This window comes from Scylla paramamosain, chromosome 6 (genome assembly GCF_035594125.1).
Source record: "Scylla paramamosain isolate STU-SP2022 chromosome 6, ASM3559412v1, whole genome shotgun sequence".
Lineage (NCBI taxonomy): Eukaryota > Metazoa > Arthropoda > Malacostraca > Decapoda > Portunidae > Scylla > Scylla paramamosain.
This window is the reverse complement of record NC_087156.1, coordinates 14,427,615-14,448,315: the sequence shown is the minus strand read 5'-3', so window position 1 is coordinate 14,448,315 and position 20,701 is coordinate 14,427,615. Positions and strand designations below refer to the sequence as shown.

The 20,701-nt window shown below is 39.2% G+C and overlaps 1 protein-coding gene and 1 long non-coding RNA gene across 11 annotated transcripts; one reads left to right on the top strand and one right to left on the bottom strand.

The window, feature by feature from the left end:
• Positions 1-1,091: 1,091 nt before the first annotated feature.
• On the top strand, positions 1,092-17,311 carry LOC135101322 (ras-related protein Rab-40C-like). 6 transcript variants are annotated; one of them, XM_064005146.1, is made up of 8 exons: positions 1,093-2,159; positions 3,632-3,825; positions 4,164-4,386; positions 5,345-5,487; positions 5,908-6,111; positions 6,557-6,709; positions 15,633-15,724; positions 16,657-17,311. In XM_064005146.1, the coding sequence occupies exons 1-5, from the start codon at positions 1,994-1,996 to the stop codon at positions 6,004-6,006; spliced, it is 825 nt and encodes a 274-aa protein (XP_063861216.1). In that variant the 5' UTR covers positions 1,093-1,993; the 3' UTR covers positions 6,007-6,111; positions 6,557-6,709; positions 15,633-15,724; positions 16,657-17,311. The 6 variants fall into 6 exon arrangements, with proteins under 6 accessions (XP_063861218.1, XP_063861216.1, XP_063861217.1 ...); XM_064005147.1 differs by having other exon boundaries at positions 16,647-17,311; XM_064005143.1 differs by having other exon boundaries at positions 15,633-17,311.
• LOC135101323 (uncharacterized) lies at positions 13,639-20,647 on the bottom strand. 5 transcript variants are annotated; one of them, XR_010269209.1, is made up of 4 exons: positions 20,377-20,647; positions 19,791-19,968; positions 16,688-17,334; positions 13,639-15,685 (listed from the first exon to the last, which is right to left on the bottom strand). It is a non-coding gene; the product is annotated as an uncharacterized LOC135101323 (long non-coding RNA). The 5 variants fall into 5 exon arrangements; XR_010269208.1 differs by lacking the exon at positions 19,791-19,968 and having other exon boundaries at positions 16,688-17,419; positions 20,334-20,643; XR_010269205.1 differs by lacking the exon at positions 19,791-19,968 and having other exon boundaries at positions 16,688-17,450; positions 20,377-20,643.
• Positions 20,648-20,701: the final 54 nt, after the last annotated feature.

The following is a 20,701-nucleotide window of genomic DNA, read 5'->3' as shown; positions in this document are numbered from 1 at the left end:
GAAATAGGTAAGTATATTTAATACAAGAACTACCACATGTAGGCCTCATGGCGTCTTGCAGCTTCCCTTATTTTCTTATGTTCTTAGGTTTGATGCAGAGAAGCAGCTAAGGAATCGCTCTGTCTGTCCTAGAAAAAATAGTTTTCTTTTATTGTTCTTGAAGAGTAACTATCATATTTTATGATATGTAGTGGCAGCTATAGAGAGGGATTTACACTACTCTCCCTTGCCCAGGAATAATATTTATACTAACAAACCGGGAGTGGACAAGAGAAGGCATGATGGAGAAGCAGGAGGAGAGGATGGCTAGGGTTGTAAAGAAAGAGAAGAGTGGTGAAGATAGAGGGAGAAGAGAGAAAGGGGAGATTTTGAAAGGAATGAAGGGTGGGAGAGGTTGAGGGAAGGAACAGAAAATTATTGAAATTACCATGTTAGATAACGAACCAGTTTTGGTTTTGAAGAATCTCTCTCTCTCTCTCTCTCTCTCTCTCTCTCTCTCTCTCTCTCTCTCTCTCTCTGCATCGGCCCACCAATGGCAAAGTCCAAGATAAAGCAACTACTACTTTTTTCATTTTCACTTACCTTTGGCGTTGCATACTGTCATCCACCCTAAAAATGTATATAAATAAATAAATAAATAAACAAATAAAGACAAGTCACATTCCAAGACGGTAAACTTAAGAAACGGTAGTTAATCGCTCAAGAGAGAGTTCTTACTTTTTTTTAAGTTGGGACCATTAGTAAATCCCAGCCGAGATGTTTCAATATATCTGGGACCGCGTCTCAAACATTTCAGTATCTTTTCGATTACTTTCAACAGTTACTGAGGTTCTCAATGATGTCCTCATGGTTCTAGCGATGATTTACTGAGGATTCTATAACACCAGTGGGGAAAACACTCATTAGAGTCCGCTTAATGATCTCTTGAGCGTTTGAAAATAGTTCACAAGAAAGCTCAAGATGCTTAAAAAAAAACTGGCTTCTGTATAGAGATAATAGATTATATATAGACTTTCTAGTGAAAACGTCTCTCAATTTTGGTGAGCGCCCTTAGTTATCCTTGCGTAGTGTTCCGTTTTCTGCTTTGACAGGTGCTCACTTGTGCTGCCATCTCGCCTTCTCTCGGCTCTGTCCTTCCATCAGTTGTTTGTATGTGTTGGTTGCAGGAGGACAGAGCATCTGTGACCTCGCATTGCTTTACACTTGTGTCTTCAAGGACACGTTCTTCGCAGTACTCATTGAACTCAAGGAAAGTGTTGTATTAGCGACAGTTTTCGTGTGGCTCAGTGAGGAGTGCTAGAAACAGGCATGAGAGATCTGAGTATGGCCTCGCCTGGACGCAGCTTTCACAGTGGGATAATTGTGAGGGTTTGAAATGCTTGTCTGGCCTGCCTCCTTGTTAATACCCCACTTCGTGACCAATCCTTGTGAGTTTTTTGTAAACAGATAATTCATTTATGGGCTTCCATCTCATTCTGTGATGCTACTCGACTCTGCACTACCCAAGTTTTGATTCCAAGGGACGAAAGTCTTTACCTGCGTGTCTTACCATTTACCTCCACACACGTTAACTGCAAGACTACCAACAAGCCAACGACACACTACGTAATAAGTGGAGTCGCACACCCTGGTGGCAGTATTATGTGTAGTCCCTTAAGCCCAGAACCCCAAGATTAACCTAAGATGCAAACGACCCGTTACTAGGCCAGCCATTCTAACCTTTACTACTTACCACCTCCCAAACCAGCCTACTCTGTGCTCCTGCCTCCATCACCTCCCCTTCTCCTTCACACTATCCAGGCAAGGCTGAAAGGCAAGTGTCTCCCCAAGAACCTCAAAAATTCTCATCAGATGCAGACACCTGCCCTCTAAGACAGCCAGCCAGCCCTGTGTCCTTCCTCCCACCACCTCCCCACCACCCAGTGCAGGCAGAGTGGCCATAGTGTCTCCTCATTCCAATGTGTCTCCTAACAACACCAATTCGGATGATGAGATGAGCATGATGTCTGATGGCGGGGGGCAGGGAGGAGGCGAGTCAAGCAAACCCTATGACTACTTGCTGAAGTTCCTGTTGGTGGGCGACAGTGATGTTGGAAAGCACGAGATCCTCCAGCCGCTTGAGGACGGCTCCACTGAGTCTCCGTTCTGTGTGGGCAGCGGTAAGGTGCCATCAGCTACATGGTGTGTTGTGGATAGTGCCCAAGTTTTCATCTTCATCAGCTATTAAGGAGAAATGTACTCTTGGTAATCATCTCATGTGAGTTAGGGATTTTTTTAATAATATGGATATCATTTTCATGAGTAGAATCCAGTGGGGCTTTAATTAAATATGATCATGACCTTATTTTCACTAAACAATGAGTGTTGTGCTCTGGCAACCATCAATGGACACATCAAAAGAACGAGGATATTTTCATCTCTAGATCTAACTTGTTCTGAATTTAAATAAACCAAATCCCAGCCTGATATAGTACCTCCATAGTTAGTGTGCCTGCCAATGAATCCCTGGGCCCTGGTTCAAATATGGGCAGTCATGACACAGCTAACTCAGTTGGTCAACCTTATTTTGGGTTGGGAAGGTAAGCTATAGTAGCCTGCCCTGTGTCCTGGGTTCTGGTTTCAGAGGTCAGTAAGATGGAGATAAGTGCTGAGTCCACATGTACCCATAGTATGTGCCTTCCATCCTTACCTTCACCTGATGTATCTTCACTGTAGTATTATTACTGAACCATCTGCAGTGCCCTGGGAAAAGCTCTGGGCAGTTGATAGGTGAGGTGTGTGGAGGAGTACTACTCTCCTTTGCTCAGTCTCATGAATTATAAAGTTTTGCTGATAACTTGTGATAGAATCAAAATTTTCTTTAGCACAGACATTTTATGTAGGTGCATAGATGGTGATTGTCTTATTTGTTTAGGTAAAATAATGTTCTCAGGATTGTACTGTTATATGTACTCCTTGTTGGGTAAAATTGTGGGAGCTCTGCACTGGCACCATCTTTATCCCCTTGTGCGTATTATATTTTTAAGTCAAAAGCCAATAATGACAATATCTGCACATGTAATTTTGGCAAAAATTTCCTGCCTAACCTTACCTCCTAACACTTCTCACTCCCATGAGGGATTATGTATTCTTCCAACCTAATGTTACATGAACAGGAAACTTTGCTCCCTCCTTAAATCCCCTTGGAATTTTCCCATATTTATACTAGTATATAATATAGTATGTATATAGAAAACTCCATATACATTGTCAAATATATGTACACATTATGTAGTTACAGCAATAGACTTGGCTACCTGTAATGCTATAAATCATACTTTCAGAAAGAAAGTAACAAACAATAATTGTAACACATCTCAGACATTTAATTTAGTATATACATTTATCAGAAATCACAGTATCCTTGGCCTTCCTAGATACATACACACATAAAGAATCACACAAACTGAATTTAGCAAGTATACATTTAGCAGAAATTACACTATATAGAATATAGCCTTCCTAGTTTCAGTATATATGTATTGAGGATCCCATTGGCTGAATTTAGCATAGAGTTGGCAGAAATCACAGTCCCTGTAACCTTCCTTTCCCTGGAAAAATAGCTTTTCACACTACATGTGTATCACGACAGGTCACAAGACCACCACAATCCTTCTGGATGGTAAGAGGGTCAAACTCCAGCTCTGGGACACCTCAGGTCAAGGCCGGTTCTGCACCATCATCCGGTCATACTCGCGAGGTGCTCAGGGAATACTGCTGGTCTATGACATCACCAACAAGTGGTCCTTTGAAGGCCTTGACCGATGGATGAAGGAGATTCAAGAGGTTCAAAGAGTGTCCAGTTTTTTCATTAGTGTTCTATTCTTGCATTGATTGGTTTAATTTCATTGGTAAAAGTTAGCACATAGCTTAAATCTTTAATGTTTTGGTGTAATTGGGTTACAGAAAGTATTATGTTAGAGACAGGATTTCAACCATTATCTTAAATCTAAAATATTTTGTTCTAACAGGATTTATACCATTTTAGAGATACACCTGGAAGCTGTAATGAATTGTTTATTTATTGAGAAATAAGAAGAGAAGTAAAGGATGAATGAAGGGAAGGAGTTTCAATATAAGGTCAACATTTTATTTTGTCCACTAACATAATTGTTGGCTTGCAGCATGCTCCTGGTGTTCCTAAAGTGCTGATAGGCAACAGACTCCACCTGGCATTCAAGCGTCAGGTGAGCCAGAGTCAGGCAGAGCAATATGCTGCCAAGAATCATGTCAACCTCTTTGAAGTGAGTCCACTGTGTGACTTCAACATTGTGGAAAGCTTCACAGAACTTTCCAGATTAGCACTGAAGCGCAATGGCATGGAGAGGCTGTGGAGGGCAAATAAAGGTGAGTAACACTGAGGTGGAATTGTCAAATGATGGAAGTTATTGTGAATGATGTGATGAGTATGTCTAAGTGTTCATGTATCTGAAAGTTTTGAATGGTCTTGTTGAAATGAGTGACAGTGAATCACTGATGTAATTAGGGAAATGGGATTCCCCTTGTTTGGCTCATCAGTCTTGATAGCAGAACAAGGGGAATCCCCATTTCCTTCATTACAATTAAAAAGCTTGTGCTTATGAAGTTTATTTTGATCACATGCTTAGCTGCTGCCTGCTGTTCAGGATGAGTGTTAAATAATTAGAAGTTGCAGTTTACTACAGTTATTGTTATGTCTGTTGTGAAGGGGAGTGACACTGCCCGGCTGCAAACACTGCTTCTTAGAGGCAGCTGGGTTGTGTGGTGGAATGGTGACTTGCACTCGGCTCAGCTCAATGATGGATAAATCGAGTTGTAGGAATCACTCCTGGATGGTGGGACAGTCTTGTCTAGAGCTCTTGAGGCTGTGTGTGGCCACATAATGATCCCACTCAACATAATTCTCCAGTTTGCCTGAGCATCTCTGAAATCTGTTGTAGTTAATGTGGAGATCCACTACACTGCTCATGGTCAGCCTGGAAGTGGGCAGCTGTGGCGTGATGTAACATTTGGTGTGAAAAATACCGCCTCTGATTCTGGGCCATTGAGGTATCTCAGGTTAACCAGCCATTGAGGACCAGTTACTGCTAATATAACCACAGCATAAATCCCTGTTATCTTGGCTCTCTGTTCACAATTATTGTCCTCATATGTTTCTTAGCTGACCTTTTGTGAAATGGCCAATTGCTGCCCTGTGAAGCCCTAGTGAATTATGCAAGTTATCTTTAAAGATTAGGTATATTTAGTAAAGCTTTAGCACCTTTGCAGTTTTAAAGTTCTCTCTCATATTCTTAGATTCATATCATTATTTTTTTCTGTCTTTCAGTGTTAACCCTTCAGGAGCTTTGCAGTCGTGCCATTGTGGCCTCCACCACTGTGTATGGCATTGAGCATCTTCCACTTCCTCAACCTTTGAAGTCACATCTCAAAAGCTACACCATCCACAACCACACCACACGACTAAGACAGGTTTGTTGTGTTCCTGCTGCAACAAGCAAGGCATCTTTATATCACTAAGATATAATTGTTTGTCATCATATATCACTGAGATACAATTGTTCGTCATCAGTCAGATAACCAGATACTGCAAGTTGTAAAGATATAATGTGTTTTAGTCATTTAGTTGCAATAGAACAAAAAGAAAGCTTCAGTAAATGTAATATACTTTATAAACAAGCTATATAGTAAGGCATTGTGGCCTTGCCAGTGTACCAGATTGTATGATATCAAGTAGCTGAGCAAATGTAATGAATTACCAAGTTTTCATCTGGCTAGGATTGTTGCTTAATGAAATGAGTTTATTGTCCTTTAACAAAGCAGTCCTGCCATCTCTACTTTTTTCTTATCAGTCATCGTAAAATACAAAGTTGTTTTTCCTCTCCATTTCAGGGAATTCCAGTCACAGATAAACATAAAAAGAAGCACTTAATGATACCAGGTGACACTACCACCTCTTGTGTCAGTACTTCAACGTGCACTATATGCTAGTCATGTCCACCACCCATGAGTCGCCATCACCTGCCACTACCCACTGACCTCTCTTGCACCAAAACATGCCACTCCCCAGAACGGGATATTTTATTGTTTAAAGAAGTAAGTTTTGCTTTATATGCAGTATTGTATTTTTGACCACAGGAAGAGATAGGTTCAGAAAATTCCCACCAGTTTTGTAAAGTGCACTGTTACATTTCATGATTTGTGTGCCTGGTGAATGATGAAAGAATCACCTGCATAAAGTTTTTTTTTTTTCATTTAATTGTTATCTATGCTTTCAAGGAGGCATGCAAGAATATAACTGAATGAGTGGTCTCACACATGGGAGAGAGGAATAAGAGTAATAACAAAACACCTACCAGCATATAAAAAGCAACCAATAAGAAACAGTGATGTTCTTGAAGCATATGGTATAATTTTACTCTAGTAGTTATGTAACTAGCTGTAGATATAGTTATGTAACAAAGATAATTATCAATAATAGTAAGGAAAAAACTATCAAGTAGCTTTTGTAAAAGAATCTAACAAATACTTACATATACAGGTGCCACTGTTGCAATCCTTGCTCCAAATCAAGACAAACCTGAGCTCTCCAATACTAGTGAACCTCAAGTCATCACAGATGTGTGTTTGTATCTTCACTGCTAACCTGGAGAGAACTGTGTAGTGGAGTCATGGTACAACATCACCTTCAAAGGTATCTTAATTTTTTAACGTCGTGATTGAAAGTCAGTGAGTAAGCTGGAAATTATTCCATTATTGATACTTTTGCACATGTGATGCAGCAGTGATAATTAACAGCAAGCAGTGTGAAGGAAGCCTCAGGGTGGTGTATATTTGTATACATAGATATATAAACAAAACTGGATATTTCAGTTTGTGCTCTGTTATATACCAATGGTCATGTCAGCACTGGGGAAATACTTGTTGATGTGATGAAGCAGTGAATGGATGATTAATTTTAGTTATTTATTGTATTTAAGTGTAAAGAGTCCTGTACGGGGTTGTAAAATATGTAATGTAATACTTAGTATATCTTGTGCAGCATTAGGTATGAACCAGATCTTTGTATATACATACATAAATTCATGCATACATACATATACACATGTGAATAATAGCTTCTGATTATTTAAGGTGTTTAAGACAAATAGAGATAAAAAAGATCCATTACTAATGACAGATAGAGTCTTACCCATGATTTAATTTTGGGAATCTTATTCATGATTTAAGTTTGGGGCTTGCATTTGTAAGACCAAGGCAGGTAAACAGAATGGTGGTTTAGGCTCCTGCATGTAGAACAAATATATTGCATTACCTTGAAGTTCTAGCACGTGAATCACTTGTCACTCCTACGTCTCTCAATACCCTTCCACAGTGCAGCAGATCACCCCCTGAAGAAGCTAGCCATTTGATCCTATGATGAATAATTTCAAATTATTGAAAAAAGGAAGTCTTTCACGTAATATTAAGGCACTTAATATGTTACAAAAACCTGTATGTCAGTATTGAGCTTTTATTGTAAAAATAGGAAAAATTAATTAATTTTTTTTGCTTTCCTTCATGCAGTGCAAAATCATCACTACTTCCACCCAAGGATAAGCTCATTGGAATTATCATTATAGGCATAGAAGTTGCAGCTATAATGATAAAAAGTAACATGTTACTCCAACCTATAATTTAACATCCATAGGTTTTCTGATCCCTGCCATTTGGCTTCAACCAAAGTCATGCTTACCTTGACCAACCAACTCATTTTTTAAAACTTGCACTCCATTTCTGGAGCTGAACACATTTCAAGAACCTTCTGTCATCTGAAGTCACACACACCTGAACCTTGCTTTGACTTCATGACTGAAATGACTTGAGTATGAGGCTGAAGTGATGGGGGTTGGAAAACACAGGATTAGATAATATTGTGGTCTTGATTAAAAAAAAATGCATTGGGTTAGTTCTCAATGAAGGAGACGACATGTGCTTAGGATTCCTGCAAAGTGATGGACAGTGAGGGTTGGTGGTGATCCAAGTTGAGTTTTAAGGATGGTAGTAAGGATGAGATGGAAACATGAATTGAGTGATTTTTGTTTTGACCATTACGTATGCTTCATATGTATCATAACACAAGTGTTTATGTTTCTGTTACAAGTATGAATGTCTGTTGCTGATATTCTTATGTTGGTATTACATAGTACAATAAATTCAACATTGAAAGTCATAAATAATTAAGGAGTTGCAGTTTTAGCAATAATGTGATGTAAATATGTAAATGTGCTTACAATACCAATAACTACCTTCAGTAATTGCTTAACACACACAGACACACACACACACACACACACACACACACACACACACACACACACACACACACACACACACACACACACACACACACACACACACACACACACACACACACACACACACACACAAATGGTGCCAGAGTTGGAAAATCTAGTTTATGGAGAATTAGAAGAAATTGACTCAGAGAGAGAGAGAGAGAGAGAGAGAGAGAGAGAGAAACTTGATTGGAAGAAATTAACTCGTTCATAATATGGGGCTGAAACATAGGACTTGGGATTAGGAGCAAAGAGAAGATCAGTGGTGATGGAAATGATGTGTGGGAAACATGTCAAGTAACACATATGGATAGAGTGAGCAATAGGGAAGTGGGAAAGAAAATTGTTGTTAGAAGAGAGCTGGCTGAGTTATGGTTAGGGCATGTAGAGAGGATAAAAGAAAAGAACTGGATCAGCTACAGGAGATGTAAGAGACAGACTTCAAAGGGAATGGTTAGACAATGTGAAGAGAGTTTTAGATGCAGGATATGTGTCTGTGAAGCAAGAAAGAGTGGTAGTGCATGATGGGGATGAATGAAGAGCCACCTTGAATATACAGTGTTCCTCTGCCTATTCCTGGCTTGGCATTCATGGGCTCACTTATCCTCAGATTATTATTATTTTATTTATTTATTTATTTATTTTTTTAAGGTAGAACTCCAACGTAACAGCTTAATTTGAGAAGGCAAGTCACCCCCAGGACTCGCAATGGTTTAAACTAACCTCAAATCACAAAATGATAAGCACAGTAATATTAAAGGCAAGCTTCACTGAATTCATTGTGGCAGACTCAGCAAAGAAACACACAGGTGGTGAACTGCTGGAGCAATCAGCTAACCTCCTTCTTTCTCTTCTTGTGACCACAACTTGTTCATCTCTAGAGAAAATAACAAACATGCTGGTGGTCGAGATTTCAAGGAATATTCCACCAAGTTTCCTATGAAATGTTGCTGACTTTGAATCGTGGCACAGAATTCTTGAAAAACTCTTGTGTGATTGTGCCTTTATTTTCTCTTGAGGTCAGCAAGTTGCAGTCATAAGAAGAGGAAGAAGATGATCAACTGGTTGCTCCAGTAGTTTGTCACTTGTATGTGTTCCTCTGCTGACTGCCACAATGAGTCCAATGGAGCTTGCCTTTGTCTTGGGCTTAATAAGTATTTTATGGTCTAAACTATAAACATAAGTATTTCTGAGCCTTGTCGGGGTTGGGTCCATAGGAGGCTTGGAACGTAACTCCTATGAATAACAGGGGAATACTGTATAAATGGAACAAGGCCTCAATAACCTCTAAGAATCTTCCCCACATCTGATCCCATTAGCAAGAAAGGGGGAAGGATTTTTTTTTGGGGGGGTCACTGGCCAAGGGTAACAAAACTAATAAAAAAAGGCCTACTGAGGTGCAGCAGAAGTAAATTCATTCTGCTGTAAGGTCCTGATGTGGGAAAGATCACAATAGGTTGCACAACTGACCCATGCATTGTGGTCTGTGAGGAGCAGTTGTTTCACCTCTGTAAGGAATGTTTGCAATTGTGTGTGTGTAGCAGGAGGATGCACCTTGTCTCAACAATCCCCTTTGTATGTCTGTTTGTCTGGTATATAAGTAAATAGTCAGTTGTAAAGATAAAGAGAAGGTAGATATTTGAGAAAGGGAGGATGTTCAAATAGCAAAAAACTAGTTTCCTCCTTACAACTTTACATATCCAGAATGGTGTACAAGAGGATGATGGGGAGGAGTACACAGTGACTGAAGATGGTATTGAAGAAATATATGGAGGCAGGACCACATGCACATAGCTTATGTATACACACACACACACACACATGTATACACCTAAATACATGTATACACACACACACACACACACACACACACACACACACACACACACACACACACACACACACACACACAGAGAGAGACTTCATGGCAAGGCAGGCTTCCAAGAAGTCACAGAAGGCAGTGCTGGGACTAATAGTTAAGGAGTTGCATCACCCCAGTCACTGCACAGGCACAGCCATTGAGGACATAATCTGGAAAAAAAAACACTGAAATTCCATGATTAAATTTTTATAAATTTGTTAAGGTTTTACTGTTAATATTATTTTTTCATTTATTTATTTATTTTATCTCTTTTTTTTATGTGGAAGATTTAAAGTATATCTAAATTTCATTACAAGTCACTTACTTGTCCCAAAGGCTTGTGGCCTGAAATGATTGTTTTCCGTCCTGCTTGGGTTACTGCAAGTGGTCAGATAGTATTTTAAGTGCTTTTGGAAGTTGATACGGTTGCAGAGCCAGTTTCATCACTCATGATGTGTATTGCTATAGTGTACATAAAATAGCACATTATCACTGAATACTTTTTAATGAAGATGTTGATAACATTTATTTCTGTTAAAACATTGTGAAAATGACAGTGGTCTGAAATGACCTTGCAGGTTCTGAATTATTGTTCTCAGCACTAGTTTTTCTTGACAGGTTTATGTTACCCAAAGTATAGATTGTTCAGTTTGCAATAACTTAAGAAAACATTGCCTTGTGCCTGTAATTGAGAAGTGCAGTAATATCACTTGAATTATACCTCTCCACTGTTAGATAAACCTTTGCATTTACTCCTGATAGACCAATTCTTGATCTGTCTTGTGTTGAGTACTTGGATACAAGTCAATCTTTCCTCATTTGTAAAAAGTTGTAATTATCATGCAGGTTGGTTTAATTTTAAGAACAGATTTGCTAACTATTGAATTAATCCAAGGAAATTACAGGAAATTAGTTATTTATTTTGATATACATTAAGATTTGTATGGAGCCAAAGATATATGGTAGATTTCTGAGTATCACCATTTAATTAGAAATTGTTTAATTCCTCAGTGTCAGCAAGACATGCTGGAGTGTCATTCACCTGCAGTGCAACTGTTTGGGATCCAGAGTCACTTACAGGGGGAATTATGGCAAAATACTTAAGAATATCTGGTTTTGAACATTAGGTCTGCAGTCAGGTCCATAGTTCCAAGTTCAAGTATGACACCAAGTCTAGAATTTACCTTAAGGTCTTGGATAGGAGAGGAACATACAAACTAAATTTGTGTGTAACACCTGTTATGGGAAAGATATATCTGTACAATGTAATGAAATTAATTCATGAATTTCATTGTTGATGCAATATTGTTTAATGTGTTCTACACATGATGGATTAGTGTACTAAACCTACAAGAACATTGGAACTTAAAACATAACTGCACTGAGATAATTTGACAATGATACTAATACATAATGTTATTAAGCCATGGAACTTTTGTTAGGCAAAGCAGGAAATGAGATGTAAGTAGACACTGTAATGTAGGTGAATGACTGCTTCCAAACTTAATTTGTCCACACTTGAGAATGTGCTCTATATTGTAGAGTATGTTTTGATTTATTGAAGGTTGGTATGCAAAAGTCTAATGCTGAACATTGTGACTTAAGAAGAATGATTTATAAATAAATAGCATGTATTGATCAGCAGTGAAAAAGTTTCATACAAGAAAGATGAGGATGGCTGGTATCAAGCACTGCACTGTATATCAAGACATTCCAGCCTGCCTCAACACCACCACTTGTATGTATTTCTCATCAGGTGTGGAGGAAGATGACATTGTGTAATGCTTGTGAGTGATCACATGTTAGAATTGAACATGCCATTCAACATTGTCAGTTGTGGATAATGTAAACTATCTTGAAATATGATTAAGCACCAATCAGTAATCTTGGCAACAGATTTTTTTATATTTAGATCACTAATTACAAATGAACAGAAATTATCTTTTTCATGTTTTGTATTTCATGTAAGGCTCATAAAGTGGTTTAGATAGTAAGAGGTAAAAGCTACTGAAAAACTAATGTATAATTTTCAGATGCATAGTATATTTTTTCATCTTTCAATCAGTTTTGCAGTGTGTGCAATATTGGGGCAGCTCTTTGTCCAGTGTGTAGCTCTTCTTGTCATCTGTGGGGGATTTGTTACCCTCAGTAGGTAGGCAACAGAAAGCTGACAATTACATGGTAGGCTATCAATATATGCTGGAAGAAATAGAGGAGGCTTTGATTCCAAGTCACTAAGCACTTGAAGATGACCATTGTCTACTCTGGTAATGTACAAACCAATGCCTTCAACTCTCTAGGGTAGGAAATTATAATTGCTGTGATGTTTAATCAGTTTAATTGCTACTGTTAGTATTTCTTTTACAGAGTATTTCTGGCATAAAGTTTTGTTACGTATATTATGATTAAGGTCTATTTCTGTAGCTTGGATAAATATGACACTAAAAATTACAAAGAATATACTCAGTCAAACCTTTCTTTTAAACCTGCAGGATATTTTGACACCTGTTATATAGTATCATGTTTATTATGTGACATTTGTTAACCTGCAACTTATTTTTATAACACTCGCATTAGATCTATCGTGCTTAATATGTGAAAACTCAGTAGTCTAATAAATTTAATGAAATACATACTGAATTTTTATATGATATTCGTTTTGTAATCTTTCAGCTTCATTTAGTTTTAGACAGACCATCATCATTGAGATGTTTGACATTCCCTGTATGTGACAGTCATTTCCAAGTATTAGTCATTGTCAGTTGTGTAACCAAGTTTGTAGTGTGTGTGCGTGTGTGTGTGTGTGGAGAGACTGTTATCAAGCCTCACTACATGTACATGGACTACAAATACAAGTCAATACACACAGACATACTTTATGTCACTATACACTTCTAGAAATTTGCACTCCCACAAACACAATTCTTGACCTGCTTTTTTCATAGACAAAGGGGCAAACACAAACTCATCACCAGTCAGGGGAAACAGCTTGCTTCTTGTGCTGCCTAAAATGCCTTTTGGTGGTGTACTCGTCCTTTTTGCTTTTGAGTGTTTCATTTTACAAGAAAGGAGGAGCTCCGGCCCTGCCATCCTTCCCCTAGATACAAGACATGCATAGTATGTGAGGCAAGTAATTAATGTTTTTATCATCACTTACCTCTAATACCAGTGTATGCTGTTGGGGTCTTGCTATGGAAGTATGTTGCCAGCTGTACTATGCCTAAGTTCCCTAGGATTAGTAAGGTGATCTGCAAGACTATCCATTTCCATCAAGGGCTGTAAAGCTTAAGAATGTGAATGATGTGTGTATGAGTGTGAGGTGCTTTATCTGGGCCACCCTGTGTGGGACTGCTGGCTTGGTATATAGATATCACCTATAATATCACTGCCACGAGTTTTAAAAAGGTACATACTAAAACAAAATTATTTGCCCTTTGTTATATGTTTATTGCAACACAAAAGTCTACATGTGGCTTAAAGTAAGGAAAAATGTTTGTAGAAGATATTCATTGTTAAGATTGAACCCTTTCAGGCACATATCATTTAAATGAAAGCTCCACATTTTATATTTATTTTTGTAGTACACTACCTATCTACATAGATTTTGGTTAACAACGACTTTCTTAGGCAGGTCTCACACACTTAACCATATCAACATTATATCGTTTTTGTTCAACCTCCGCCTGCTATAAGCAACTATAACAATCTTAATGATACATAGTTGGCTTGCTATTTGAAATCCAGAGTTAAATTCCATGCATTGCCAAACTTCTTGGTGCATGAGTACAAATGACAAGCTGCTTGTTGTGTGTGAGGTAACAGGTGGCTTCAGCCCCTTCCTCCCTCCTTGGAATACCAAACTACATGCATATCAGAATGTTTTGTAACATTTAAGAACTGAGACGAACAAGTCAAGACAGCTTCATAATAAGATAAGTGTGTACCTCAAGGATGCTATCTTCCTTGGAGTACTTAGTGAAGGTAGAATACAAACATTACCACAAGTACACTTAAGAGTGCTTATTTGTCTGTGTGTGCCAGTACATTTCCACAATTTTTTTTTTTTTCTTTTCTATTTGAGATGGTTTAATTTTCTTGAAAACCTGTTATCCATTTTGCTTTCATAAGTTTTCTAAAAAATAATAATAATGAAATAAGAATTGCATGAACTTATCAGGTTCTCAAATGTATCTCCATCAGAAAAAGAAGAAAAAAAGTCTTTCTTAAAAAAAGGAAGACTGCACATTTAGAAAATTTTCAATTAGTCAAGCAAATGTTCTCAAATAGGTACATGTAAACCCATGAGGTGTACTAAATGACCTCCAATTACATGCTGTCTTGGTTATATGAGAGATAGTGTAGAGATGAGTTATGAAGTGTTTACCAACATGTGCTTCTTTGAGGAAATCTTGACATCATACAACAACGCTGGGCAGTGTGAAACTTGCCAATATACATACACAAGCTATTTTGTCAACAAGCTCTTGTAAATTAACCAGCCAGTCACTCATAGTATAGGAGACAGTTTGTAGACCAGGGATGGCATGCCACAGATGCTGCTTGTGTTCTCTAAGTGACATCAGGAACCATGACATCAAAGAAAATTATGGTATATACCTGGAAATGAGAAAAGATAAAGGTGTGAAGGGAAACAGTTTAGGAGAGAAGAGAAAGGAAGTTTACTAGAAGAACAAGGAAGCAAAAATTAGAAGCAAAGAACAAAACACAAACAGTTTCGTAGATTGGGAAAAAAAGGTTTTGATATAAATATTTTATGCATCATGTGCTGAGGACCATCTTTACAATGTTACAATGGGCAATTGCCTCCACACTTCTGAGACTTGATAACTTATCAGGTGCTGGTTCACTCTTATGAGTTGTGATGGCTGCCAAGGGTATGTTTACCTGAAAGTTAATGATGATGGTGTTTGGCAGTTTCATGCCACTTCATGCCAAATTTTATCCTTCCTTATAGACATGAAAGTATTCAAACATAGGAGTAACAACCTTAGTCAGTGTGGTAAGGAGGAGAGTAGCAACACAATACGTAATTTATCCTGTCAATATATTGTGGTCTCTCAGTAGAATTATTTTCAAAGGTGCTAGACTGCTAGTCAACTTCTCAGGTTTATTATTACTATTATTATTATTTTTTTTTACTGATGATGCAGAATCACTACAATTATAAAAAACATCCTTGAAAACCCAAATAACTTCCACTAAAACCTATTGAGAGTAGTAGAGATACAATGTCAAAATACTTGGGGAAAGAGGTTTTAGTATAAGACACGTAGGCAGACATCAGAATACACGCTGTAGAAGAACTGAGTTGGCAGATGAATAGGTGACTGGGTGGCTGCATCTCTCCAACAATTTCATCTTTTTTTGTGTCGCTCTAGCTTCTGTTTCCGCTTCTCCAGTCGGCGACGCTCGCGGCTCCAGAAGGTCCTGACAAGCTTCACAGAAAACGTACCTGCGTGAAAGGGGAGCAAGCTGGCGAGAAGGATGCCATGTGAGTCATACCAGTACAAACCTGGCATCTCTTATTCACACTGGAAGGTGTTACAGGTTTCGCCATCTACCTTTCTTCACCTGTCACTGAGCGTCCTTGGTGGTTTTACCCGTCAAGAGGAAGGGAGGAGAAAATAAGGGAAGCTATAAGAAACTATCTAGCCTACACGTGACAGTCCCTATGTGAAAGATTACTATCTATATCTCCACTGTTATCCCCACCCATAAATTAGGGACGTATTCTAAAATTTTTTTGTGTTCTAAAGAAGACTGAACAGAGGCCACAAAGATGGTTCCTCTCCCTTTCATAGGTATAGAATCCTTGTTAAGCTATCTATAGAATCATTCTAACATCCTTGAAAGCTTCAATAAATTTCACTACAGCTTGTAAAATGTAAGAGATCAAGAGCTAAAATGTTTATGAATATTGGCCATAACCCTTTGACTTTAATGACACTCTCCTTGTCACTTCATATTAACCTGTATCACTTCTAAATCCACCAAACTCATGTAAGTGACAAAACCACCTGCACCCACACACTAAGTAGCGAATTTAAACTTCTGTTACTTTATACACTACTGCAGATCTGCCTTACTTGTACAGTACTATTACTTAATATATCACTCCCTACTTCATTCTTGAACTAGTGGTAGTAGTAGTACTAGTAGTAGTAGTAAAATAACAACAACAACAGCAACAATAATAATAATAATAATAATAATAATAATAATAATAATAATAATAATAATAATAATAATATAGCATAAAATTTAACTCTGTGTGTGTGTGTGTGTGTGTGTGTGTATACGTACGTACATATGGACTAAACAATATAAATAATTCTGTTTATTCATACGAATTGGCACAGGTAATGGATGTGAGTCGAATCTACGAATCTACAAATATCTTATTACCACAGTAGTGTTTGTCAGGCTAGGACATGAGGACACGCAGGCAACTAACCAATGAGAGGGATGAGGACAGCCGCTGCCACGAAGAAGATGCCATTGGAGAAGGTGTGCTGTATTGGCCCGTCCGGACCTCCACCACCAAGCTCCACCATGCCAAGGTGATGATCACTCCGCACACGCTACTCAAGCCTTCCTTCAGTCACCACTCATTACCGAAGCTCCCGTGTCATCACAAATTATCCCCAGAGTACCAGAGTGCTGGAAACATTACAAATGTGCCCGGAATGCTTGCTTACTCGTGTGTCATCGAGTCGTGTTCAAACTCCATCACTGCCAAGCATCAGTGGTCTCGTGAGTCGTCATTGCAGCACCCAGATTCCTTGGCATTTCAAGCTACTCCGGAAGGTTTCTCCCAAATGGTGTTGGATAACTGCACTGTGCTCCCTGTTTTTACAATGACTGTTATTTTGTGGGATTTCAAGACCAGCATACCTTTAATTGGCTTTCGTCAGTGTTCTCCCATTATTTTGTTTTCTTTTTCCACGTGAATGCAATGTTACACGATATTGAGTGTATAGCTTGTCACGCACAACGCACGCACAGTTAATGAACAGTACTTAAATGTTTATTGTTATTTCTTTTCTCAGTTATCAATATGTACCCACTACATAATGTTTTCAACACTTTTTTTCTGTCTCCCTTCAATAATTCTCACTATATTTTTTAACAAGAAACAAGCCTGTCACCCCCATGCACTACAGGACATGTTAATTCCCAACAGACGCTGAAATATCAATCTGATCTGCTGTAAATCACTGTCAGATGGGTATAGGTGCCATAATTCTACAAGTACTAGTCACCTGCAACTTTGCCGAAACAGATTTTCACTTGTATCTCCAGGCGGGCGACACTTGACCTCTTCCTCTAAGGCCCCTCCTTTCCTTTCATGTCAAGGATGATACAGTGTGCCTCTCGTCCTTCGCCTCCAAGTGTGTAACCGCGTGCGCCCCTTGTCCTAAGTTAACTAATTTAATTAACAACCTAGTTTTCTTTACACACACTCTCACTTAATCCTCATCCAAGTTAGGACATTTTACTTTGTAATACGTTGCCTTTCTTCTCATCTTGTTTTGCTCCTCGATCTTCTTGTTCCTGTTCCCTTTAATACTTCTACATCGTTCTTTTGTAAATTTGCTTCCTTTATCATCGTCTCCCGTCATTCCCGTTCCCCGTAATATCATCCTCTCTTCCACGCATCCTGAGACTGAAAGATTTCTTGTAAACTCGAGCTACGATTTGATGGAGCTAGTGCGTGTCTATTTTTCATGCAGCTTTCTACCTCTTTTTTTTTCTCTCTCTCTCTCTTTTCCCACGTAACCTTTCACCTCTTGTGATCTTTGGTGGATTAACTTAACGGCAAATAAAAGCTTTCATATGAACTATATGAAGGGCAGTGGTTGACTAAAAAGGCGATTAACTAAAACAATTCACACCTCGAGGCGTCTCTCTCTCTCTCTCTCTCTCTCTCTCTCTCTCTCTCTCTCTCTCTCTGTTTGTGTGTGTGTGTGTGTGTAGACACTTTTATCTACCTTTTTCTTCTCCCGCCTCTTTCTCCTTTTATTCCTCTCCTCTCCTCCCCTCAGCTTCTTCCTCACTCATTTCTCTTCCTCTTCGTTCCTCCTTTACATCCTCGTCCTCTCCCTTCCTTTTCCTTCCTACATTTTCACACTGAGAATCTTCACGAAAAATTAAGTCATCACCAGGACAGGAGGAAGGCGCTTAGCCGAAAGCTATGAATTGTTTTAGTTGATCGCTTTCCTGTAAATCACCCACAGCCCTTCATATGGAAGCTTTTGCATGTCGATATGTTAGCCCACCAAGGATTACAAAAGGTAGAAAGGTGAGCGGGAAAAAAGGCACGCACTGGCTCCACTACTTTGTAGTTTATGTACGATGAAAGCTAAGGTAGAAGGCCAGAACCTACAGAGGGATAAAAGAGAGGAGGAGGAGGAGGAGGAAGAGAAAGAGGAAGAAGAATATTAAATAACTTAAAGAATCCAAGTAAGAATGGAGAGAGAGAGAGAGAGAGAGAGAGAGAGAGAGAGAGAGAGAGAGAGAGAGAGAGAGAGAGAGAGAGAGAGAGAATCACACAAATACACAGAAGAGTAATGACAAAAAAATAATAACAGTAAAATAAGTAAAAGTGTGTGTGTGTGTGTGTATGTGTGTGTGTGTGGCCGTGTGTACGCTTTCGCAAGACGAGGCCAATGAAACATACACACACTCACACACAAGGATGAGAGTGAAGGAGAGGGGGAATGCTCTAGAAGCTTACGTCAGAGGCGGAGACCCATCTAATGACAGCTCAGAGGCATAAAGAAGGCAGAGGTCAAGTATCGCTTACATGGGGACAAGAGTGCAGATCTCTTCAAAGCTGACAGGCAAATATTTTAGTCAATCATCAAGTACCGCGCCGCACTTAGGTCCCTAATCTGAAACGCTCTGTTCTCTCACCACGACTAATTTCTAAGGCCACAGAGATGATTAGCCCGGTTCTCAAGAATGTTTCTCCTTTTGATAATGTAGAAAATCATGTTAATCTGTCTCTACAGCCATAAAAAAAAAATAATAAAAAATCCGCGCAGCTTCAACTAGAGCAGCGCAGAAGTGTTTCGGAATACAGTTCTTAATTTTCACTACGTTTAGCGCTTTTCATTATCTTCTAAAGCCTATTTTTTTAGAATCTATTACTTTTTTTTTTTTTGCTTGATTCCCAGTAGATCAGAGGAAGTAAGACTCAGGAATAAGAACACAGTGGGATCACACCAGAAGATTAATTGACTTACGACCACGAATGTACTGTCAAAACCCAGAAAACCTAACAAGACCGCAGTAATCACATTGAACATATGTTACGAATGGCAAGATTATTTAGTGAACCATTATATGCGTATTTCTTGTTATTTCAACGCCTGTATTTGACTTAAGTATGCCATGCTTAGTGGTTGGTGTCTGTTACAAAAGCACATTATCTCAGAGAGGCTGCAATTTGTATTCGCTAAGAACATTCATGGATCACTAGCACAAATATCTTTGTTTTTAAGTGTTTTTTTATGTGCATTGTGATATTCTGACAGATACTTGGCGCTACTTACGAATCGAATACGTAGATGGTCATTGAAAAGTTCTCTGCCTCGCTTGAAACAGTGCATTACATATCAAATTTTTCAGAGTCATTGGACGAGGTCGAGTGTCGGATGAGGAGGGTCCTGCTGGAGAAGGAAGGCTGGCGGCATTGACAGGGCAAGTCGTATTCCAGTAATTTTGGAGCATCTGTTATTGGCTAAATATGAATGCTTTCAGGGTTATACATATCTAAGAGTGTAAAATGAATGTGTCCATTAATCCATTCGCATCCCACATGACTGGAAGCAATGAGGGTGGATATGCTGGGTGCAAGCAATACCAGGCGTGCAACAGCAACAGCAACAACAGCAGCGGCACTAGTAGCGTCAGTCACCAACTTTAAGGTGTATCTGTACGCCCTCTAACATTTACCACCAACCTTCCTCCTCAACACGCACACCACTAATCTCCTCCCTCTCTTACTGTATTTTCCAACACTAAACGTTCTTGTCAGACTACTGCTACTACTACTACTACTACTACTACTACTATACACATGCACGCACACGCACACAAGATATTCCGCGTCTGTGACAGATTTCAGCCTGTGTTTACCGATGTAGTTTTCTGAGCAAAGGGGAGTTTTTGGATTTAGAGAACGTTCACACCGCTAGGAAGAATAGCTGTGTCCTTTAATGTGATGAGGCAGGGACGTGCAGTCTGCGTGTGGCAGTGGGCGTCTCGCAGGCAGCAGGAAGGCTCGTGCACGGCCAGCCGCCAGGACAACGGTGTTAGAGGCACTGAGAGTCTGACAGGCTGCCGCCCCCGCGAGCCGCCGCCCCCGCCGCCCACATTGCCTCTCCCAGGGACTCCTCTACCTCCTCTAATAGCACTGTACTCCCATCCTTCCCACCTCTCTCTCTCTCTCTCTCTCTCTCTC

What these genes read in the sequence shown, in the direction of transcription:
- LOC135101322 (XM_064005146.1), top strand. Translation starts at nt 1,994, where the DNA reads ATGAGCATGATGTCTGATGGCGGGGGGCAGGGAGGAGGCGAGTCAAGC. An exon ending in GCTGTGGAGGGCAAATAAAG is followed by an intron (nt 4,387 to 5,344) that starts GTGAGTAACACT and finishes TCTGTCTTTCAG; the next exon opens with TGTTAACCCTTCAGGAGCTT. An exon ending in ACACCACACGACTAAGACAG is followed by an intron (nt 5,488 to 5,907) that starts GTTTGTTGTGTT and finishes TCTCCATTTCAG; the next exon opens with GGAATTCCAGTCACAGATAA.